Source organism: Betta splendens, chromosome 4, assembly GCF_900634795.4.
Source record: "Betta splendens chromosome 4, fBetSpl5.4, whole genome shotgun sequence".
Classification (NCBI taxonomy): Eukaryota; Metazoa; Chordata; class Actinopteri; order Anabantiformes; family Osphronemidae; genus Betta; species Betta splendens.
In genome coordinates this window covers 23,045,912-23,070,956 of record NC_040884.2, presented here as the reverse complement: position 1 = coordinate 23,070,956, position 25,045 = coordinate 23,045,912, and the positions used below count along the sequence as shown (strand labels likewise).

At 48.9% G+C, this 25,045-nt stretch overlaps 1 protein-coding gene and 1 long non-coding RNA gene across 3 annotated transcripts in view; both read left to right on the top strand.

Moving 5' to 3' along the window:
• Positions 1–16,401, top strand: part of fars2 (phenylalanyl-tRNA synthetase 2, mitochondrial) — a 35,149-nt gene extending 18,748 nt beyond the window's left edge. For both annotated transcript variants that reach the window (XM_055508559.1, XM_055508560.1), the window contains 3 exons: positions 6,196–6,356; positions 6,935–7,092; positions 15,975–16,401. In XM_055508559.1, the coding sequence (XP_055364534.1) occupies positions 6,196–6,356; positions 6,935–7,092; positions 15,975–16,113 (458 nt within the window). In that variant the 3' untranslated portion in view covers positions 16,114–16,401. The remainder of the gene's footprint in view (positions 1–6,195; positions 6,357–6,934; positions 7,093–15,974) is intronic.
• Positions 16,402–19,190: 2,789 nt separating this feature from the next.
• LOC114854832 (uncharacterized) lies at positions 19,191–21,215 on the top strand. The gene is made up of 3 exons (XR_003785825.3): positions 19,191–19,310; positions 20,561–20,668; positions 20,977–21,215. It is a non-coding gene; the product is annotated as an uncharacterized LOC114854832 (long non-coding RNA).
• The last annotated feature ends 3,830 nt before the right edge of the window (positions 21,216–25,045 follow it).

Here is a 25,045-nt window from a genome sequence, read left to right as displayed (position 1 = left end):
TTGGTTTGAGCTTATGTGAGCAGCCATGAACCTGGACTTTGGACTGTTCATGCACATATGTTTGTGAGACCTGTGAGTTTATTTAACATCAGATCAACTGATTCACCCACTGGCCACTTTATTAGGGACAGCTGTGTACTGCTGCCTGTTGTGTTGTGTTTTGTTATACTGCTGCGTGTACAGTATTTCTGGACATCGTGTGAGTTTCCTCCTGGAGCTCCACACACAAAACCGTGTTTCTCTAATGAAGCTGTAACACACAGACACAGTTGTCAGTGTTAATATGTGGGTTTAATTTAATGAGCTGCAGAGTGTTGTGGTTTCTCAGGTCACTCGTTTCTATTAGAGGGGCGTTTGATGTCGACCCCAGGATGCAGTGGGTGGGTGGAGCAGGCAGATGGAATAATAAGATGACTGACACTGGTTACCTTCAATTCTTTAGAGGCCAGTTCCTGCTGCTAAATGCTGCCACTATCACCGTGACACCTACTAATATATAACTCTGCTAGTGGCAGTACGCTGTGTGCAGATTGCAGCGACTGTGTCTCCACATTGTTTGACTTAATAATCCGTCACCCTGCGTGGTGGATGCTGATCATGCTGATGCCATAGTAACCGTGGTGGAAGAGGAGAGCTGCTGCATCAGAACATGGAGAGTTAAAGGACGCTCAACAATGCTGCAGGTCATTCAGTCCATATGTTTCCCTCAATAACCTCACTCATATACATTAACTGTAATGTATGTTATTACCAAGCAACTCTACTAAAGGAAGTGTTCAACCATCGGTCTGACGGTTTCACTTCTCTTTAGTCGTAGGCTAAGACGTTCCTTCCATCGGTCCGATCCGGGTCGCCCTCTCATCGTCTGATTCGTCGGCTCTTGTGGCTTCACACGAGGCTGACGCTCCTCGCCGCTGGCAAAAGGTTAATTTGAAGGCTTTGATGTCTATGTTTAGACCTGGAGGAGCTGCCATGCTTCCTCTTGCAGTCTCCACAGCGATGGCAGACACGCGTCGGTCAGAGTAACGAGACATACCAGGCCCTCGGATACGGGCACACGCAGGCCTGTGTGTTTTAAGCCTCACACTGAAGGTGTGAGGCTTTTGTCTCATAGCTGAGACGTTTGGTTTCTGTTGGCGGTGGTTGAGTTTTCGACATCACCGTCTTCTGAAGGAAGCAGCTGCTGCTCCAACGCTACCTTCTGATTTAAGACATTAATGCATCTTCCTTATCCTGAAGCTGTGACTGAAGCTTTACTTTTCCTTGAGCATATAAAAGGCTCCGCTTGCCCCCGTGTAATGCGGCTGCACAAGTAAAGCCATTAAACACCAGACGAGTCATTTTACATCAGCCAGTCTTTTTCTTTGTTACGCGTGTTTTATCGGCACTTCATGTGCTGCACTGTCTCCTGCAGCTAAACTCTGGTTGGGGATGAAGCCGTACAATAAGAACATGTTCGGTGTCAGGCTGGAAGCAGGAGAAGGTCACGGATGGAGCTTCTCCCTGAGTGTGACAGGAGAAGAGCGTAGAGGAACTTAATGAAGTGTCTGCTCTGTTGGATTTCATGTTACCACGGTGACGGTGTGTTTTACAACCTGTGAGGCTGAAAATGTCTCCATCATGGAAACTCTGTGCTGGAGGTGAAGTAGAAGAGTGAACCTGTGTGCTTGGAGGAAGAATAAACCACGTTTGGTTTTAGGAGCTAAAGCCTTAAAATGTGACTGGTGTTATTGCAGATTTGAATATTACGACTGTGATGCTGCTTCAGGACGAATGGCAGAGCTGCAAGAAATGGATTGTGGTAATTCGTAAGAGTGTCAGTCTGACAGCGTTAATGCCTTCCTAAGCACCTTAAACACAGCACTAATGAGTAAAACAGAGCTGCATTAAAGTTTTATTAGATGAGAATCGCTTCAGAGGCGGACGTTTAAAGGATCATTGCTGGGAGGCGATGAAGAGCACGTCTCCTCTGACGCCGTGCAGACAGCGGGGGCTGAAAGGGTTCACCTGCCGGAGGTCATAAAACCCAACATCCAGGAGAAAAACGGCCGAGCTGCTCATTTCTCAGCAGCAGGAACAAGTGAAGGCCTGATGAGAGGGAGGGAGGGAGACGTCGCTGCAGAGCCCAGGCTCCTTCATACCTCCGCTGGCCTTGATGCCTGGCCTTTACCTGAACGTGGCTCTGGTTCCTGGCCGCAGCAGTGGGCGGAGCTGCTCTCCATGAAGAGCTCAGACGGAGGACGAGCTGCTGGAATGACTCCTACTCTCAGCCGGCAGAGTGTTTGTCACACACAGACGTGTCTAATCAACATGTAGACGTCTTCATTAAGGGAAGCGACAGCTGGGCTCTTCTCAGGTGGAATCACTTCACCTCTGCCAGCGTTTGCGTCTCGTCTGGTGTCAACGGAGGAAACAAAGGCTTGTAGGAGCGATGGCGACATCTAGAAACGCGTCTCTGTGTTGGTTACTGCAGGTGGATTCCTTCCCCTCCTCACCCCGATGAGCGGGACTGTGTTTAACTCTTCACGGCTTCATTAGACACGCAGCCATACGGGGGATAAACGGACTCCTCTCTGGACCACAAACTGGATAATGAGCCACGAGCACGTCGCCAACAGAAGGAGGGAAATCCTCTCAACGCCACCAGCCTCCACCAGCACCAGCGAGAGTCTGGCTCCGCTGCCTGCAGATCTAAACGTCTGTCTGCCTCTCCATCTGTCTGCCTCCAACGCCGGAGATGTTGGGGTGAAGCTCCTCTGCTCGTCAGCTCCTCTGCTCATTAAAGGAACGCGTGAATCTGAGCTTCCAGTCTGGGAGGAAGAACTGCATTAGCCCCGAGGCTCTGACATGCTACAGTTAGTATTCTTACGGCAACTGGCATCTCTGTTTGCATGATGTCCCTTTGGATCCAACATGGCTGCCACTGACTAAGGAGTCCGGCCTTTGTAGAATCACAACTCTCAACCTACGAACATGATTCTGAGGAAATGATGACGGTCAACCTGTTGTTCAAATCTGTTTTCTGCTGGATAAACACAACCAACATTATTCATTTTCACTTAATCTGAGTCAACAGAACCAGAATATTCCCTGTAGGAGCCTGAGGCTGAAGACGTGGCGGCCTTGTGAAGACCTTTCACCCTATTCACGGTCCAGTCACATCAGGCTGAAGCTGGTGTTTCCTCTCCACAGCTCTGGCCATCGCCTGCGGTTGGTCTCCATGGAGACCTGTGCCACCCAGAGCCACTCTGATCCGTCACTTGGTCCTGTCAGGACCTCGCTTTAACAGATCCTCCTGTCTCTTCCCTGCAGTCGGAGCAGGTAAATCTTGAACTGGCTCCTACAGATTCTCGGTGATCACTGGACTCATCTGAGCCTTTACCAGGACCCTAGCAGAGGGCCGGTTGGGTCCTCATTTACTACAAACAGTTTGTGGCTGCGTCAGATCCAGAATATGTCTGACACTGGCTCTTTCCGGCCTGATGAGACCCCAGCAGTCCACTGCTGATGGTCAGTGACGGGGTCCTGTCCTTTAGGTGAAGTTGGAGTCACCAGAGTTTAAGTTTGTATCCATGTTGCTCATTGCACCCGTTGGAGCTGAGCAGCTCAGAGCTGGAGCTGAGGGGAGTTAGGAACAGAAGCACGTGCTGCCGTTCAGTTCAACAACCTCATTTGTACCTGAAGCCCAATCGGGTTGAACACACGAGAGTTTTGGCCTCTTCTGTCTCTGTCTCCCACCACATTGATCTATAAATGGTGCGGTGAACCTGTGTGTTGCCTGGCTACTAATCACTCTGCATAATTTATGTCAGCTTCATTATTAATTCAGGAGCTGGGCTCAATAGCAGGCGGCCGCTCAGACTGGTTCAGCACATATTGTTTCAGTAATCCATATTCATTACCGGAGGCCCGTTCAAAGTTAGGAGTTCACACACGGCCCTGCTCTCGTACCCGGAGTGACAATGAGGGGAACAGTCGCCCCAAATGAAATCACTGTTACTATCAGCACTTTGTAACTTTGTTAGCAAACTTCTGCACCTTCTGATGCTCGGCTCCTGCTGCCCACGTGTTAAAGCACCGAGTCCAGTTCTGCTTTGCCCGGTGCCCTGCACGGCGCCACAGCTGCCGGCATTTAATGCGCTTCAGTGGAACTTCAAACCATTTCATCTTCCCTTTTCCATTAAAGAAAGGATTCAGTAAAGATCCAAACAACACACCCATGGCTTCCACTGAACCTCAGAGCGGATAGAGAGAACAGAACCAGCTGCAGCTGTGGTGGGTTTGTGAGTAGGGTTCTGGTTCTGGTGGAACCACTGGCGACAAGCTAAAACAAAGAAACCTGTCTGTGATCCAATAAAAGTTGTTTTTTGGACTCATCAACATGAGAGAGGGGACAAACAAAGCCAAAGATGGAAATGAACAAAGAAAAGCGGAGCAGACGTCAGAACAAAGAACGGGAGGCTTCACACGTCTGATTGATTGTGTGATATCATGAAGTGGGATTTATTCCATCGTGTTCTCATCTCCTGCGACCTCTCGACCCGGCGCTCATTAGCATAGAAACCACATTCCCCAGCAGCTGATTGGACCGGGACCAACGAGACCAGGATGTAATTGTGTGTGTGTGTGTGTGTGTGTGTGTGTGTGTGTGTGTGTGTGTGTCTGTGTGTGTGTGTGTGTGTGTGTGTGTGTGTGTGTGTGTGTGTGTGTGTGTGTGTGTGTGCGCGTGCGCGTGCGTGTGCGTGCGTGCGTGCTGTTCCTCCGTTACTGAATGAACAGACATCTCTGAACAGCGTGCAGGTCTGATCTGAAGCCTTTGGACCCAGTGGAGCTTCATGGGAATTGTGAGCCCAGCAACACCTCAAGCTGCTTAGTTCACGTGAGCTGCTCTTTAATTGGAGGAACGTTCTCCCTGTGGGTCTACGCCATAATCATGTGATGAATAAACTTGTGTCTGTGCTGAGAAGCTGCTGTTGTGTCACCAACTCTCAAACTTTTCTTCAGTTCCTCAAGTTCTTAGATGAGTCCCAGATGTCTTCGTCTCCAGTAGAATGTTTCTTAAAGTGTGGCTCACGACCCAGACAGAGGTCACAGCTCGGTCTGAGGCGGGTCGACACATCAGAGCGGAAGCAGGTTTGTCTCCATTAGTCTTTGTCCCGGGTAGAGACAGCGCCTCCCTCTCATCTGGTCCCAGGCTGAAATGGGCTGAAATCCTTCGAATTAGCCCTAATCCTTCACTCCACACAGCGCCTGCCCTCTGCCGCGACCTGCCTTCAAGCATTTGAAGAGTTTTGTTCTGAAATGAGAATGTGCCGTTTGAACAACTTGGCTGTGTCTCCAACAGAATGATTGATGGCACAGAGGAAGGAAGGAGCCGTCTGAGCGATGGTGACAGGCTCAAACTGACAATGAGCACACAGGCTTTTATTGAATGACCATTTAAATGAGGGAGAATTTTTAGAGTTTGACTCGTTTCCTCAGGACGTTTTCAGACGGTCTGTGTTTTCATCCTTTAGAGTCAGAGGCAGCTTTGACTGTAACTTTGAATCTATATGAACTATCTAAACCTAAAGCTATGGATTTGTACGGAGGAGGCTCATCAGGACCTTCAGCGCCCGGTGTCACCTTATAATGATGAAGTTCTGTAGGACTGGACCATGTCAGCAGGTCACTATGGACCAGTGCATGCTGGGAACGGAGCGTAATGGAGATTCATGTCAGTACAGTAATGTGTTTGGTGTCTCAGGCAGTTGGGTTTTTATGTTGTTCTGACACATTTTCTCCCTCTTGTTGATGCGTTGCTCAAAGTTTCATCATCGAGCCTGTGCAGCGACGCTGCATGTGCACCCACACGTTGAGGGAAGCTGGAGAGTTCCCCTCTTTACGAATCGATACAGTAGAACCAGTGTGTGGAAGCCAGAGCGGGTCAGCAGAGGGCTCATGGATTTATTGACCGCGTTAAGTTGAAGTGTTGAATAATATACAGCAGTTCTTACTCACATCAAGTCTTAACCTTCACCCGCTTTGAGACAATTAAAGCTGAAACGGCTCCAAACGTCCTCTGATCTGTGGAGGAAGGTGTGAGTCTGACCCAGCTGCTGTTCAGGTGCTACACCTTGTGTGGACCGGGCTCTGCCTCTGGTTCTGGTCTCCACCACCATCAACCGGCATGTCTGTGTGTGTGTGCTGTTGCAGCGGGGGCGGGGAACAAGCTGGGCTGGGCGTTCGGACTGGGCCTGGAGCGGCTGGCCATGGTTCTGTACGGCATCCCAGACATCCGGCTCTTCTGGAGTCAGGACGAGCGCTTCCTCACGCAGTTCAGAGTGCAGCACCTCCACCAGCACGTCTGCTTCCAGGTACCCACACACAGCATCGAGGTCCGTGCGAGTCAGGCCGCGAACAGGAGTCAGACAGGACACAAACAATCAGCACTGAAATCACCGAGACGAGTAAAAACTGAGGGAAAGAATCTAAGCATCAATATTAACAACTGCCCCCGGTCCGCCTGAGTCTCTCCCCTGCAGTCTCCCCCCCCCCCCCCCCCCCGTGTCACTCTGCCTTCTCCTCTGAACCTTATGTATAAACATTCTGACAGCCGGCGCCGGCCGCTTCCTCTGACCCAGCATCAGCCGCACTCTCACACTCACACAGATGGTGGCGCGTGCAGGGTCGCCGCTAGTCAGAAACCTTCACGTGACGGTTGCAGGCCACAGAAGGACAGAGCTGAGGATGAGTAGTAGAAACAGAGAAAGCTGCGGGCAGAAAAGGCCTCTGCTGTAGTTCATGAAGAAGCAAGAGCAGGCGAGGAAGAAAAAGCTGGGAGAGGGGCTGGGATGGAAAAAAGGACATGGAGGAGGCAGAAAACAGAAAAGCACAGAACACACGCTTGACTCCAAACTTTGACAGCTGATGCCCATCACCCTTTGTTTTTCAGCCCCTCAGTAAATACCCACCGCTGGTCAATGACATCTCCTTCTGGCTGCCGGAGAACAGAGAGAGCTTTACGGAGAACGACTTCTACGACCTGGTGCGCTGCGTGGGAGGAGACCTGGTGGAGAAGGTGTCGCTGGTGGACGAGTTCATGCACCCCAAGTAGGAGCAGCTCCCTCCTAGCACCCAGCTTAGTGAATGCATGAATTTAAATGACAAACAGACTGACGACAGGGCAAAGGGCAAAGGGCGCGCGACTGCTTTCTGCTGAGTCATCAGCTGCGTCCGCGGCTCCACTGAGGCTGCGTTGCCGCTGGTGACATCTCATTTTTTAGGGGCAGCAGTGGGAGGTTGAAGCGGCACACGCACACACGCACTCTGGCTGCTCCGACCTTGCTTTAGCGTGTGTGTGCGCGTGTGTGTGTGCAGCTCTCTCCAGTGTACCGCTGTCGGACACTATTCATCTTCCAGCATTTTAATGTCTTTTAAATAGTGACCTTTCCTCCTCCGCCCTCGCACTAATGGGAAAGAGCAGGAGAGGGAGGAGGAGGAGATGCTGAGGACACGTTTGACCGCTGAGAGTCCAGGCCTGGACCTGGAGCCTGGAGCCAGGGTCCTTGAAGGTCTCGGTGCTGTCAGGTCCAGTAATACATTGGGAGGTAGCCCGGCCCCCGTCCTCCTCAGGTTCCTGAGCTCCTGATGTGACCACGTCACTGCTTCCGCTCTGAATGACTGCATTGCACCTTTGATGCCCAAACCTTCCTGTGTCCGCCTGTTCGGCTGGTGTCACCCCCACCGGCCTAATGATGACGAGGGACACCGTTAATTACATTTATCACTTTCTATATTGGTGGCGCATAAAATACCTGCACTGCACCTTTTTCTCTGCTTCTCTCTCTCTCTCTCACACACTTTATCTCTGGCTCTCTCTCTCCCTCTCTCTCTCTCCTTCTCCTCCTCTCCCTCATTCTATCTTTGTCTCTCTTTTAGTGTTTCACACATTCTTTCACACTTCAAAATAAGAGCCCCCTTTAAACCCTTACAAGTGTGTTGGTACTTTACTTTTAACTCCACGTGTGAAACAGCTCCGTGCTGAATTTATCTTACTAATCCTGTGTCAGCACCAAATGTGAATGAATCTGGTCTGTTTGTTGGTGATTTACTGAGGCTTTTCAAACACTGTTGTTCATCTGTCAGCAGAGCGTCTGACTCTGAGTCAGAGATGAAGCCGTGCTCTGGTCGTCCTCTTCGCTAACGAGATGCTGGTTGAGATTAGTTTAGTCTTGTAGTAGAAGACAAACTGTTATGTCGACTTATTCGCCCTCCACACAACAGCAGCTCGCTGATAGATGGTTGTTCATCTGCTGTAATCAGTCAGCCGATGTCTGAGGAAGCTGAGACAGAAACACAAACCGCTGCCTCCATCTGCATCACTTTAAACAAATCATCTTTAAAAACATATTGATCAAAGATTTTCTGTCCTACTGGACAATAAACATGGCTTTGATGTTCTCCCACGAGACGTTCAGCTCCACTGGATTTCTCTTTCTATTGATCATGATGCAGACTGGAGCACAAGCAGTTCAAAACACAGATATGAGCAGGACGTCATAGACGGGTCTTAGTGTGTCTTCTGCCTTCATGATCTGTGATGTCCAGTTCTTACAGTCTGATGAGTAAGACCATCTGTACAGAGGTGTGAGATCTGTGGTCCTTCTGTCTGTCCCACAGTCAGAAACCTGCCTCTGCTGCTGTTTCTGGGCCTTCACTCAGTCGCTCGACAGTGGGTCTGTTGTGGTTTTCTCTTCCTTCATCATATACTTGCTGGATCCAAACCACACGTTCCCAATAGAACCTGACGATGGCTAATGACTCCACTGAGAAACCAATGGAATCACTCAGGTCAACTCACTCAGTGATAGAAAACCCAGTGAGCTGCCGGAAACTACAGCCCCGGAAATATTTTCTCTGAAAAAGCCTTTTAAGGTTAATGAGGATGGAAGTGAAGAGAGAGAGGAGAGGGAGAACAAAGTGCTGTTCTCGCTCGTCCTTTTCCTGCTTCATAAACATCTCATGTAGCAGCAAATCAAAGCTGATGGCTCGCTATGATTCCCCACAAATCTGCATTTATTGGTCGGTAACACTGTCAGCCGCAACTGGGCCAGAACTAATTTGATAAGCCGACAGAGCTGTCAATCATGTTGACAGCTCCTCCTCCCCTCACGACTTCAGAGAGAGCGAGAGAGAGAGAGGGAGGAAACAGCAGCGGCAGACAGAGAGGCTGGTGGTGTGGAGGATGTTTGTGTGATGAGATGGAGGGAACTGGAGCCAGCGTTAGTTAGCAGCACAAAACCCCATTAATCAGAACGTAAACCAAAAGGGCCGTTACTGGTCTGGGGTCAGTTGAGTGCTGACCACTACCTGGCATCAGATGTTATTGACCTTTAGCATGTTGAATTATTGCCTAACACCAAGCAGACAGTTTGTTGTCCACCTTCTCTCTTAGCAGGGACTTTCCTGTGCATGTGAGGGGTGAGACTTCAGGACTTTATGGGGAGATTGTCCTGCAAATGTTGGCGTGTGAATGTGAAGCTGAGTGGAGTCTGAGGTGTGAGTGAGGATCGCCTCCCGGTCCTTTCTTCCCCCACCTGTCATCCTGTCATCGCTTCGGCTCCCCTCCTCTCCCCCTCTGCAGGCTCAGCAGGAGACGGAGAAGCATCCGCCCACCACAGCTCCATGAATGATTTAACTCAAAGCTCCCAAAACCATGAAGGAGAACGGTTGTGACGACTCGGAGCGATGGAGGGAGGAAACAGATGGTGGAAGGGAGGAAGGAGCTGGTGGTGGGAGGATTATTACCAGTGGGGGAAAAGGGGGGAGAGAGAGCGAGAGCTGTCGGGTTGTGCTGTTATTCAGCTGAATAATATATGATTGTTTTGTGCTTCCAGCCTGAGAGAAGGAGACCAGTCATTATTTCCATCCACTTCTGATCATTTGACCTGACTAGGCTGCATTAAATGCTCAGAGAGGGCACTCCCAGGTGGATTCAGGCCTGGAACTGGGTTTTAAGGTGTAACTGGAGCAGCTGGGAATATTTGATTTCCTCCTGTGGCTGCTTGTCTCTGCAGGGTTTTCAGGTGACATCATTGAAGGTAATGAACCAGCCATTTAAGGTCCCACTGTGTTAAAGACATCACTGGTCACTACGTCCTGTGTTCCTGAACAGGATCCAGTTTGTACTTTATTCTGCTTTCCTTTAAATGTCAGCGTCGTCCAATTCACCTTCTCAAAATGTCACCTGCTCCTCCTCATCTTGTTTTTGCTCCCTCTAGTAGTAAAATCACGTGTAGCTGTTATACTATAGTTACTGTACATATATACTATGTAGTATATAGTAACAAATGCTGTCCTTTATCACTGTACATACTGTACCTGCACAGGAGCACTCGCCCTCCCAGTCTTCTCTGCCCGGCCGGGCTTTATTCCCCCGATCCCACTCTGCATATGGCCTAGCAGGACACACGTGTCGCTCCCTGCGGCAGCTCCTTCTGTCCTGGCCGGGTGAATCACGCCGTCAGCAGCTTTGCTCGGGTCGGTCGAGGTGACAACGCGAGCGTTTCTCTGCTGCCACAGGGAAAAGCTTTTGCTGAATCACTGACGAGCTGGAAAGTTTTCATTGTGAAGCTGCGGTGGAGCTGCAGATGTTTGTCTTCTGTCGTCATTTGTCTTTGTGACTTCCTGCGCGTATCGTCCGTGGTGACCTGAGCCATCAGCCTTGGTTGCCAGCGTCCCCATCCGGGGACAGGGCTGAAAGAAGAGCTGCGACTGTGGAGCTCTACGCGTCACTCCACCAGTCCTCGGTGGAGTCCTGGAGAACGGGCTGCTCCACCCAGACACACGCACAAATCCAACTGCTAAATGGTTCTTCTGGCAGGAGAACGAAGCGGAGGTCTATTCTGAGGCTGGCTGCAGCTGAGAGCAGGATGGACCCGCAGCCAACGGCCGGTGGACGAGCTGCTGCGATGCTGAATCACACCTAGAGTCACGTTGTTCATGCTCGTTAGTTACTGGTTGATCGTTTTGATCTGTCATTGGGACGGTTTTCACTAAATCATGAAGGAAGACAACGACGCGAACGGTTGAAGAAAAGAGGAGCGAAAGCGACGACAGCGAGGCGGAGTCTGTCTTTATTGACTGCTTCTGCCTCTGTGTCCTTTTCTACCATGACCTCAATCACAGTGTGTGTGAGTGTGTTAATGATGAGCATCGATCCAGCTGGATTGACTTCCTATTGTCTGGGGATGAGTCCGAGAGGAAGTGAAGTCCTTAAGGCAGACGGCTGTGAAATGAGGAGTCTCAGTCTGACTCTGGCCTGTAGTTTACTCCAGACTGCTGACCTTTGACCCCATGCTCCAGATGTCCAGGGCCTTTTGCTCCTCTGGCTTGTCTCCCACTCCTCCAGACCTCAGTGAGGTCAGTGACTGTGTGGTTGACACTGAATGTGGTCGACTCCAGAGACCCTGCGTCCGTCTTCTCGCTTGTTCTCTCAGCAGAAACGTCCAACGAAGCCGCTGAGTTTTCTCAGCTGGGTCAAAGTTCAATGAGAGGTGGCTCATCACACGACTAAGCTTCTGGCTCCGGACCTGCTCTGATGGAGACGTTTCCTCTGAGTATAAGCCCTGCAGCTCTGCTCCAGACGTCCCCCAGCATCGGGCTGAGCCGTGGTCCAGGCCCGCCCCTCCACCCTGAGGCTGACGGCTGGACCTGGACGATGAATGAAGCCTCGTAGGAGCCAGAGGAGGAGCTGCTCTGTGTGAGCTGCCCTGTGCAGGCGGCAGGTTAACTCAGCAACACATTAACCCATCGATCCACGCTCAGACCTGAATCACAGGGAGCTCGTGTTACTCGTCAGGTCACCAAAATGCATTATGAATGAATCTCACTCACTGCCGCCCATTTCCAGATAATGATGCTCTCTTCCTGCTTTTTCTCCATCCTAACACAATTAATAGACACACACTCATTCACTACGGCCTGAGAGCCTTCCTGTTTGTCTGTTGGCTCGTATCGACCCGCAGGCGAGCGAGGATGAATGGATGAGGCGGAGCTTGTTCCTCTTCCTGGCTTTGGGTTTTTCTGAATCACAACCAACACAATGACATAAAAGATGAAGACCTCTAACGATTACGAAGACCAGACTACAGCGACGATGCAGTTCTGTCCCTCCACCACTCTCTGCAGGCCACATTGAAACATTTCCAGTGAAAGTAAACACATTTCAACTAATTGTTTGTTGAGCTGCAGCAGAATTAGGAGGAAAAGGAACAAACGAAGAAGAAGATGCCACTGACACATTGGCATTAAATATGTGTGTGTGTGTGTGTGTGTGTGTGTGTGTGTGTGTGTGTGTGTGTGTGTGTGTGTGTGTGTGTGTGTGTGTGTGTGTGTGTGTGTGTGTGTGTGTGTGTGTGTGTGTGTGTGGGGGGGGGTTACATTTTCATTGCTGCCTGTGGACAAAAGCCTGTTTGCAAAAAGTCGCGTTTCCAGGAGTGAAGCCACGAAAGCGTTTCCCTCAGAACTAGTAGATGCTGAAAGTTTGATGCGGAGGAAACTCAGCGTTGTTCTGAGCAGGAAGGAATCAGATGCACCTTTAAAGTAATTTCTCTGATCTATGGTTTGAGACTAATGGACCCGTGTGGTAGGATTTACGACCACTTCACAACAAAGCTCACCTCCAGAACCTCCAGAAGGTGACGTTCTGCAGGGAACATAAGGCACTGAGGTCTTTGATATCGAGATGGATGAACATTTTCTCTTCACTGTAATAATGAATTTCTGGTTGTAGGACTTTTATTTTGACGTTCTTCTCCATCTTCCTGTTTGGCAGTGTGTCATATATGTTCTACATTTAAGTTGGTTGTGACTGGTCACTAAAGGCAACCAGGTCAACACTGAGTGATGCTGAAGAACATGATGGAGAGAAACTCAAACCAGAAAACTACAACAAAGGCCTCAAAATCTTGGCGTCCTGCTAAAGGTCAAGTGGAAGCTTAACGAGCTATTAACGCAGAGGAAATGCCAACGAGGCCGTCAGTTGAAGCGCCGTCTGAATTATTCACCAGCATGACGGAAGCAATCGCAGCCCATATGCTCGGAGCCGCCTTGTGCACCGCTAATGTCAAGTGGATTTGCATTAGTAAAAGCTAGGAATTATGGGTAATGAGCGTCCCCCTGGCAATATTTGACTCTGCATCTCTGGCTCAATAAGCTCTGAATAAAGTTTGACCCTTGTTGGTTTTTAAAGGTCGGTACTGGAGCCGACGATTCTGGACCAAAAGTTCTTCTCTTTGTGTTGAGTCGGTTCTGCTTCAGGACCAAAGTGCCTAAAGAGCAGACGCGGCTGAAAGCAATGAGGCACATAACAGAGCAAACGGAGGCGGTCGTAAACCTTGATGTTCCCAGCAGAGCCAGCAGAACCAGGACGGTTCTGAAGTGACTGGTCCTGTTTGTCTGAGTGACATCATCTGAGATCTGACAGAGACGAAGCCTCAGCTTCCCAGACAAAGTCGTCCACACTCGTCCCTGATCCCGTTTTATCCGCGTTGACACACGGAGACGTGTGTGTTCTGCTCTCAGCTGCTCGTGATTCATGTCATCTGTTCATTTCTTTATGATGAACCGATGGATCAGGAGGAGAGAGAGCTGAGTCACAGTAAACACTCATCATGTCTCCTGGTGCCGCAACAGACGGACAGTAGGCGACACGCACACACACACGGCACTTGATCAGTTTCAGTTTCTCTGACATGGAGGTAGCGAGAGAAACGAACCAGACAATCAAAGAAGTGGACAAACTGAGAAGATGGAGAAGATTTAGGATACATGCAGCAAGAACAATGTGATGATCAAGTATGAGACATCAAACTAAATTAAAAGAACTGATCTGCTGTGGGAGAGTAAGGATGATCTGTGTGGACCAGCACCAGCCTCCTGAATAGTTCATGAGTCTGGCTCCTCCGGTATCGAGCAGACTCCAGCCGTCGTCAGGCTGAAGTTACTTCAACACAGCTTCACTTTGTTGGAGTCACCAGTGTAATAGAACTAATCCCATTTCAGCCAACAGGAGCCAGCGTGCAGAGCAAAGCCCCTTTTATGGAGGGAGGTCCAGCAGAACCAGGCTCCGGGCGGGCGGCCTTCTGCCTCCACTGGCCGGGACGAGAGAGAGAGAGCAACCTGAGCTCTCAGACGGAGACTCTGGTCCAGCACGTCTGTCTGACCCAGTGGTTTACTCAGAGACAGAAGATCCAGGCCTGGTCCAGCCGTGACCTCTGACCTGGCCAAACCAAGCCAGACATTGAATGGTGAAGCTGGGTTCGTGGTAGCGTCTCTGACATCTCCTCTAGTAACAGAACAGACAGGACTCAGTGATGGACGGTGTTGGATAACGTAGACAAACGGCTGGTTCTGCTTTTCCTCCGTCACCTTCTTCACAGCTCGCCTTCCTCCTCCCCTGCTCTCTCCCAGCTGACTGGCCGTCCCAATTAGAGGGATCTGAGGTGGGATTACCGCGCACACACTGCGGCCTCTTAACAGAATGCTAATGGGTTTCCGTTCCTTCGTGGAGGATCCGACGAGCCGGACTCCTCCTGCTTCCCTCTGTCTCTGCAGGACCGCCGGTTCTCGGATCGGCTGTGTCGCCTCCCTCCTCTGGGTTTTTCACTATCAAGTCTCGGTTTCGCGTGTTGATGCGAAGGCAGCGCGGTGCTTTCAGGGGCGTTGGCAGCTGCTGGAGTTTCCGCTCATCTTCGCCTCCCTGCATCTATCGATCGCTCTCCCTCACGTTTTCTCTGCTTGAGTGAAACCAAACACTCTTGTCCATCATTATCCACTTATTCTTCCTCCTCTCTCAGTTTTCTCTTGGCTCTCAGGGTTTAAATCAAACGTTCCACTCGTGTCTGAAGCTCCTCTCCATCCCTGCCTTGCTTCATGTCTTGCTCCGTCCCACCATCTGCTGAAGTCTGACATCAAATCGATGGTGTTGTCTTATTGCTGTGCTGCCGTCTGCCATGTTTTCTGTCCTCCTCTGACCTGTCGCAGCCTTCTGCCTCTTTCTTCTCCAGTAATGTGAGACGTTTGAGGGCTGTTTTTACCCACCAGTAGAAGAAAGCCTCCTGGTCCTGGTGCTGGTGCTGGTGCTGGTGCTGGTGTACTTGTTGTGTAGCGTCACAGTGTGTGAAGGCGAGTAAAGAGCTTTGGTTTTGGTGCTGCTCTGATCTCTCTGAATAGTAGGTTGAACTGCTGGAGCCCCTCCCTCTACTTTCATTTCTCCCACACACATTCACACACACTCATTTCCTAAATTAAAGCAGATTGAATAGAAGCCACCTTCTCATCGCTGGAAGCGTCTGCTGTCTAATATTAAATCATGGCCCACGTCCTGCGCAGTGACTCGTGTTAAACCACTGATGTCGGTCTGGATGACCTCAGATGAGCCGTCACCTCCTCCGTCACTTCCTGACGGATGCCAACATGCCCCCATCAGATGCTTCACACAGCAGCAGTGATGCGTCTCACCTCGTCTGCTCAGGCTCATTTCCACACAAAGACGGCTTCCAGCCACCTGCAGCACATCTGTGTGGGTCTGCATCTTCACTCCAAGGATTCCTGTGCAGGTGTCACTGGATCGATGGCGTCCCCACCCTTTGTCCCCCAGCTACAGCATGTGGCTTGATAATGGAGACATCAATTATTCAGCATAATACAGTCTGTCGCATGAAGCAGCAGCGACTGTGTGTGTGGACAAATCTGATGTGTAATTGTGTTTGTCTCAGTGAGGTTTAGCGTCTCTCTGACATTTCCACCCAACGTCCTAATGTTCAATTATTCACAAGCTGCTGAGAGAAGAGCAACATAGAGAATGAATGGAGAGGGAGAGAGAGAGAGAGTCGATATAGTTGCTGTAGCTGTTTTATTGTACTGACAGACAATATGAAGCAACCTGCTTTGGCTTCTGTCCTTCATGATGCTCTGTGTGTCTCCATCAGGTCGGGTCGGCACAGCCAGTGTTACCGAATCGTCTACCGGCACATGGAGCGGACTCTGACCCAGCAGGAGGTCCGGCTGGTCCACGAGGAGATAGAACGCACAGCTGAGACGGAGCTGGGCGTGAAGGGCAGATTCTGAGGCAGGTGTACCTAATAAAGTGGTCAGTGAGTCTCTACGGTTACAGGTTGTTAACACACTCCTTCTCTGCTCCTCAGGCTCAAACACATCTTCAGTAACTTCGCTTACTCTGACCTTCGACCTTTTACATCAGCTGAACCTCCAGAGGAACCTGACGCCCTGAGCTTCTCACCATTAAAGACTCTTATATCATTTTCTAATCATGTTGAAGTGAAAACACGTTGGCTTTGATTTTCTCTCAGTTTTGTATGTTCAGGTAAAATCATTAAAGCTGTTTGGTCACATCCAGAGTTTTTTTGATGACTGAGTCTAAACTTTAACGTTGTGCTGCAGACAGACGTCGACTTATGTGGTGAAGTCAACAGCACAATAAAGCAACACATTCCATTCAAATATGCAGATGAATCAAACATCACCACATCAACATATTAAAGTCCCAGAATTGTGTAGTGTAATCAGGAAACTGATGAATTTTTGGGTCCTGTGGAGCTTTAATGTCTGGAAAACGTGTTAGCTGCAGCTTCTCCAGGAAGTGATGTCATCATTCACTTATTGTTTATGGTTGGCAGAGTCGTGTTACAACAGTGACCACGTCTGGTGGTCACACTGTGATCAGGAAACGCTGCCGTACACACAGACGGAAGCAGACGATGCTGTGGATACCAACACACACACACACACACACACACACACACACACACACACAGCTGCCAATCAAGCAGAGAGCGACTGTCTGCCTTCGATGGCTCCGCTCGTCACTCTGGTCCAGTTAAAGCTGAGCTCTGACAGTTTGAGGCCATGCTCACAGTTTGGACAAAGTAAACACACCTGAATATTTAATGAGCCTTCAGGTACGAATCACTGAAACATCTTTAATGTCCTTCAATCATCCCTCAAATATGTCTGAACAAACAGCTGACAACATGTCCTTAAAACATCCTTGAATTCTGCTGAATTCTCTAAACTTCCTCAGATTTGCCTTTCTGTTGTCTGTTTCAGACATTCTGAAATGTTTGTCCAGCATCCTTGAATCTCTCATTTTACCTCATTGATCAGAAACTAGATTGTTTGTTACAGAATCTGGAGTGAACACGGAGTAAATGTCTCTTCTGCTGTGTGTGTTGACTGGAATCTTATGTTTAACGCCTCCTGCTTAAACTGGATCTGCACTGATTCCTGGGAAAACATCTTTAAAGCGACACCTGATGTGGAGCAGACGACTCCTCCGTCCTTCACTCGACTTTAACACAGGCTTCAGTCTCACACCTGACATCTGCTACCAGGAGACATCAGTGATTTAAAGGCACGTCAGGGCTGATTGGCTGAAATCTGCTCTTAATACATTTACTTGTGATCTACTGACAATTCCTACTATGACATACAGCATATTGTTGTAAACAGAGGTGTGTGATGTTAAAACCACCGCTCTGGTTGTCTGGTCTGTGTTAGGTGAAGCCTGTCGCTCCCCTTCAGTTCAGCAGCAGGTTGGAGCTGCTCCTATTTGCACAAGGAAATGAACTTGTAGGGTAGAAAAAATCATTGCAAGTGAAACCACAATCTGAGCCTGAAATGGAAGCTCCTCCATGTTTGTCTTTTGCTTCCGGCTGCTTATGCGTCTCGGTGCGTCTCCACCTCTCGGGGTGTTTGCGGTGGGATGAATGGTCCACAGACTCAGTCACGCTGGACCTGGAGCGGACCTGATGCCCCCACTGCGCCTGTGTGCGTCTGAAGGCCTTTACTTGATCTCTGCAAATCCTCTAAACGCATGCAAGCACACACCCACACACCCACCAACGTCTGTGGTGGGTGTGGGAGGTCGGTGACCCCCCCCCTCATCACAGCTCACTGGATCCTGCTGGATTGAGTTTAGGACTGGCTCTGGTCCTGGTTCCATCCTGCCCTTTGCTCCTGACCCGTCCACCAGCACAGACTCCTGCTAATCAGTTTATGATGCTTCAGCTGATCAGTGCATTATTAAATAATAACAGTGTTACGGCTGGTGAAGTCACTGAACGTGAGTCTCAGAGCAATCGTGAGTTAGTGAGGAGAAAACCTTGAACCATGTAGACTGATCCCAGAGCTGAGCTGAGTCTGCAGCTCCTCTCAGCGTGACGCTACCCTCCCTGATCAAAACGGGCTCCCTTGGACTCGGACGCTACTTCTGCTGATGCTTGTTTTGCTTTTATAGAGGAAATTAATTTCTGATGAGTAAAAATAAAAACAAGTCGAAGGCGTCTCCTGGCATCTTAGCCGCAATGCTCTCATCATCCATCCAACAGCCAAACATTACAGCTCTCATGGAAAATCAACTTCTCCCCAGAGGACGGATTCTGACCACTTACGCTGCTGATAGAAACCAGACGAGGAATTTACCCAGAAGGTTTTATTCCTAATTCACAAAAACAGGCTGCAGGAGGAGAGCAAGTCTCCTCAATGAAGAGTTGTTCAATCATACAGTAGAAAGGAGAAAGTGTTCTTACAGGAAAATGAAACCTGAGCTTGTCTGCTCTTGTTGTCTCGCCTCACTCCAACCGTGACCTCTAACCCTGACCCTGATGCTCCTTGTGTAAACAGCTGATCCAAGTAAAAAAGATTGTTTTGAAAAGTCCATGTGGTTCTGTATTGACTGTAATGACAGAAACCGACTCCTGCCACCAACGCAGAGGAGCAGCAGCTCTCAGGAAAGCTGCAGCTGGGAATTCTGGGGGGATGCCCCCCCCCACACACACACACACACCAGATGAGGACTGGTTGCCATGGTAATTGAACTGGGTTATCATTTTTCTTCCTCCTGAGCCAGTATTGTACTCTCAGATTTATCTGCATCCTCATCATGTAATACACACACAGACTAGTTGTTGGTTGGAGCGAGGCAGCAGCTTGGAAATGCCAGGAAGATAAATCAGCCATTTTCTGTGTGTGGTATTTTTAGAACAGAGGTTTCATCAACGGAGGTGAAACAAATCTCAAGTAGGAGCCATAGAACCACTGTGATTCAGATGCTGAGGTTACAATAAGTCTTGTTTCGCCTCCTCTGTCTGACCTGTCAGTCAATAAGCTCCTCCCACTCATTTTCGTGCAAGTTCGACCTGACCCCGCCCACTCTGCTCACGTAGCTCCTCCCGGTAATCAGCAAATTGTCAGAGGAAGCTGTTGGCAGAATGTCTGACTTTTATATCAGGCTGCTCAGAGTCGTGGTGAGTGCCTCATGACATGTTGTATGATTATAGTCTCATAAATATGACAAACACGGCACGTTCTGCTGTTACAATTAAACATGCTCCATGTTAAGAGTACCTGCCCTGCGCAATGCTAAAGCCACTTAGCTTGAGTCATGCTAAATCCAATAAGCTAGCCTGTGCTACAATTAGCAAATGTCTGAGTTTACATCATTAATGTGAGTCCCACCCGTGATGTGGGGGTGTTACGTCCCTGACGGTGACATTTTTCCGGTTTACAGCCGGACCGCGGCAGCTCCACCGGGGAGCAGGCATTTGCAAATGGCAGGTTTGTGCTGTGCCTGTGATTATTCCATGTGCAAACAGCTGTAACATTTTAGGTTTTGGTCAGAAGTGCTGTCAATTCACATATTAGAGTGACACAACAGTCCACTTGATCCCGTCTAAGACAATGCTCCCAGGTTTCCTCTCACCTTCGCTGCAGCTTCTTCACTAATAGATTTTTAAGCTGTCAGACTTCAGGATTCCTGCTGTGGCAGAGCTGAAAGTCTTTGACTTCAGACGAGCAGAGAAATGTCTTCATTTTCCTGCCTGTCGGATCCTCTTCCTCGCTTTCATCGGCCCGTCTACACCTTCATCGCTCTATTCTCTCCTTTTCTTCGTTCGGCAGCCAAAGGCCAAATCTAGTCCTCCATCTTTTTTCTCTTCCACACCTTCTGCCTGCTTCAGCCGCCATCTCAGATTTTTAACACTGAATCCAGGCTCATGTAGAGGCTTCTCGTAGAAGAACTGGAACCAAGCAGGTGTTCTGTAACAGATACATTCAGTCCAGGTGGGCAGTGCAGGTGTGAAATGTCTGGTGTTAAACCAGATTGATGCTACTGTACTTACAAAGGTACATCACATAAATGAATGATTAACACAGGTTTACACAGAATGGGAGTGCAGGATTCAGGGTTCGTTGGATTACTGAGCTTTGTGCTGCTGCTGGTTCCTTCTTGCTGCATTAGATGTCCAGTCTTTGTTGTTGGGCTCTCTCACTCAGGTTGGAATACACTACCTGAGCATCAGACGCTACAGGTGAGCACTCTGTCGTCATGGTAACAAGGTGCCTGATCCACTATGTTGGCCCTGCTCAAACAAAGCACTGCAGGTTGTTGGTTTGTGTGTGTGAGGTCAGACTGGCCTCATCTAGCACTCGGCAACAGAGACACGCTGGCTTTCCATATTTTATTTAATTAATTTTCATTCTTTTATTGTTTCTCCAGGTGGTTTCTGAAGATGGAGGGCGTTTGTCCTTCAGTTGCCCCATCACCATCTAACGCTGACTGAAATCTTTATTCCAACTGGTCACCGAAGTAATTGCTGCACCTCAGGTCAGTCCTGCGTTGTGTCCCTTTGCCTCACAATTAGTTGTTTATCATCATCAGCTGCCGTGGATGGACTCGTCGGCTGAAGGCTAAATGTCAGCCGTAAATGTTAAAAGCTCGCAGTTGATGATGTGTAAATGTTAGGCGCTGATGTGAATGGGAATGATGTGATGAAGTGAGACACTAGGAAAGGGATGCGCCAATAAAAACACAGGCTCCACTCCAAAATGTCACAGGAGCATTTTTACAAACTGCAGCGTTTTACTTTTGGAAAGCAGCAACATTTCAAGCTGCCACAAACCATCTGCATGCAGCTGTGTCTGGAGCCGCTTCCTCCGCTGTCTCAGCCGTACTGGAGGCAGCAGACCTGACGGTTTAACCTGATGGAGGTGATTGGATGTGGTGCTGGGGCACATTATGGCACAACTGGACGAGGCCTGACCATCGTGATGTCTTGTTGCTTAGATGTCCCTCTCTCCTTCTCTCTGCTCCTTCCACCCACACATTTATCAGAAATGCCCAAATCCCTAAATAAATGAACTTGTTTCTCTTACGTCTAAATATTTATCCTGCTGGCCAGCTGTCACCAACTCCTTTGGGTACTAGTCATATTTAACTTCATGTTAATTGGTTGAATGATGGTGAATGCTCAGTTACAAAAATGCATCAGGACCAAACCCTTTAACTAGTTTAAATCCCCACCAATGCGTGGAAAAGCAACATCCACAGGTGTCTTGATAGGGTCGCTGCAGAGACGACCCCTGGTTCCGTCATCATTGTGCTAAGCTATGTGCATATGTGTGATGAGGGCGTGCATCCATCTAACAAATGAAGGGACAGGGGGGTCTCCTGCGGACTAAACCTTCATATAGCAGAGAATGTAAACTCAGTGATTGATCTTTTTAAATTAAATGATGGCACCACTGTGCCGTTAACCAGAGCTTCAGAACTTTCATGAAGTGTTTCCCGATCTGCTTCATCCTTCCAGCAGCAGTCCCTGCATAATGTCTTTATTGCACCTCTGCCTCCTCGTCTTCGTCAGCATGTTGGAGTCCTGACAGGCCGTCAGGGGACTTTGACGTTCCCGCACAGATGTTGCCTCTTCCTCTCCATCGTGTGTTGGAGAGCTAATGACTTATGTGTACAGCTTTATAGCACTGCAGAGAATATCCACTAATATTGCTCCTCCTCCTCCTCATCTTCCTCGCCTCATCGAGTGCTGATGAAGCTGTTGTGTGATTAAAATGTTGCACAGATGTTGCTTCCCTCTCTCTTCTCTCTCTGTTAAACTGGGGGAAACGTGCAGCCATAGTATTGGACTTATTCCACCTCTTCAAACGGCTACAAAGTCACATACATTTGAAATGATCTATTCTTCCAAAAACAGTAATGCAGTGAGATTGACTTAATAGAATGCTGCTTAGCTGATTACACGTAATGTTTCATTTATGTGATTAAAGCTTTGCTGGCGCCACTCACCCTCTTCATCTTTACAAGCTCCTACTTTACTAATCTGATCAATTACCAGAAGCTGAATTGAGAGGAAGCTACAACAAAATGGCTAGACGTTAAAGAACCACAGAGACACAAAGCGTTAAAACGACTGCAGGAAGCACAGCAGACACAAAGAAACCATACAAACCACCAGAGAACAGAGACGTGACCTCTGACCCCACTGATGTGCTCTTCACACAAGTGCTCGTCATATAATTAGAATATCATCATTGGTTTATGTCACTAATCCCATTCAAAAAGTAAACTCAAAATGTTTATATTTTATATATACTTTAATTGTGATGATTATAACTAATGAAAACCCCAAATTCAACATCTAAGCAACTTCGAATGTTATTTAATACCAAAACAAGGAAAGGATTTTTAGAAATCTTGGCCAACTGAAAAGTATAAACATGAAAAGTATGTGCATGTACAGCACTCAGTACTTAGTTGGGGCTGGGGAAGTGAAGTGAAGGAGAGAATGTGCTGGCACAGCTGGCAGATGTTCTCACCGACGTCTTCAACATCACTCTGAGCAGTGCCGTCGTTCCCACGTGCTTGGAGTTCACCACCATCGTCCCCGTGCTGAACACGTCCCCTGTCGCAATGACTACTGTCCTGTTGCACTCATAGCCATCATCCTGAAGAACTTCGCCCCCACTGCCGTTTGTGTATCGCTAACGGTTCAACGGATGACGCCATCTCCTCCACACTCTGGCCCTGACACACCTTGACAAGAAGGACACTTATGTTCGAATGCAGTATATTGATTTCAGCATACAACACCTCAGCCTGTTGAGCCTGAACACCTCCGTCTACAACTGGAACCTGGACTTTCTGACCAGTCTCTGAATGTCACTAAGACAAAGAAGATGGTTGTTGGCTTCAGGAGGACTCTGAGCGACCGCTCTCTGCTCAACATCGACAGCTTATCTGTAGAGAGTCAAGAGCACCAGATTCCAGGTCTCACCTGGTCCTCAACACCAGCTCCCTGCTCAAGAACAGCGTCTTTTAAAATAAGAAAATACAGGTATGGAGAAAATAAAACTGGTTTACATGTGTTAGACATGTCTTCTGCTCTGCTGGAAGAGCAACGAATTCCACCACCAATCCTCAGCACCTTCTGTAGAGGCACCGTGTAGAGCAGCCTGAGCAGCTGTATCACTGTCTGGTTTGGGAATTAAACTACCACGGACCGCAAGACCCTAGAGCAGACAGTGAGGACAGCTGAGAAGATCATCGGGCTCTCTCTCACCTCTATTGTAGACATCTACACCACACGCTGCATCTATAAAGCCACCAGCATTGTGGCTGACCAGGCACAACTATCACATATGCTGTCCACCCTCCTGGAACAAGGTACCGAAGCTTTAGGCACTCACATCCAGACTGTGTGACAGCTTCATCCCACAAGCCACACATCTCCTCAACAAAAAGGGACTGATGGACATACCCACACAGAAATCACTCAGACAAACTCAACATCCGGACTGAACCACAACTGTTATTGCACAGTAGTATGTAAGTTGTAGTATTTAGTAGAAGTATTTCTCCATCATTGCTGCTACTTTCAGAATTGTTCACTGTTTCTTCCTACTACAGTACCTCAACTGACTACCTCATCACTACTAAAGTATTAAAACGTGTTGTCATTCTGCACATTTCCACCACTTTGTGTTGTCTCTTGTCACTTTCTGTACAGTCATATAAATGTTGTAAAGCGATGTTGTACTTTATGTTGCATGTACGTAGCACCTTGGTCCTGGAGGAACGTTGTTTTGTTTCACTGTACATTGAACTCCATATGGTGGGAATGTCAATAAAGCCCATGTGACTTCACGTCCCACAGCTTGAACAGGCAGAAGGGTGGGAATCCTCTTCTGTGGGGAGCAGAGCGACGTTCATCTTCACCTCCCCCTCTGTTCGTTTTTCTTGGAACGTCGTCTTCCTCTGTAATTCCTCGCCAGGTTATTTTTTCCTCTCCGCAGTGCTATCATTAGACGTCACATGACGGCCACGTGCGGCTCGTGTGAGGATGAGGCGGTTTTCCCCTCGGCGTTCAGACGCTGCTGCAGAGAGGGAAGAGGCAGCGATATATTTAGTCATGACCCAGTTCTGGAGGGCGCAGGCAGGGGCGAGCGCTGGTTCCTGTAGCACGAGTTCCGAAAGTGGAACCAGATCAAAGTCCACTGTTTATTTTCTGAGCAGCTGAGCGAAGAGTGAGAGATGCTGGTGTCATCGTCTTCTCATGGAAAAATGTGAGGGACTGAAGCCCAGAGGATCAGGCTCAACCTGGACCGGGCTTAGAGGAGGGGCCGGAGTTCAGCCGCAGCAGGTCACACAGATGTGCTGTTCGTTCAGATCCTTTCAGCCACTGACTCTGCATACGCTGTCGGTACTGGTTGTGTGTTGTTATGACACCAACAGGACACGTAATCATCTCAGGATGGAGCACCTGAATGCTGCCAGGTTGGTCGGACCTAGTCTGGTCCTGTTTGGGCTCCTCCACAGCAGCAGTTGGGCCTTTTATCTGTGTCCAGGGGCCCATTTAGCATAGACCGCCTGTGCTGCAGAGCAAAGCTTTCAGCCAACCCACTTCTCTGTTTCTGTGAAGAATCCTCACATGAAGCAGGCGAGACTCGACCCATTTTCATATCACAACTGCCGGACACACTTCAGGCGTCCTGGTTCCAGTCCCTGCTGGGTGCCACGCAGTGCTGGTCTGATGTCCGCCCCACTTAAACCCGGAGCAGAATTCCCAGCGACGCAGAAAATGGTTTTAGGTCGGCCTGTTTTAGACTTTAGAATTAAATGGGTTTTTCCAGACCAGCAGAGTGACGTTAAGAGTTATGGCTTATTTTTGACATTACATTGGAAATAAACACT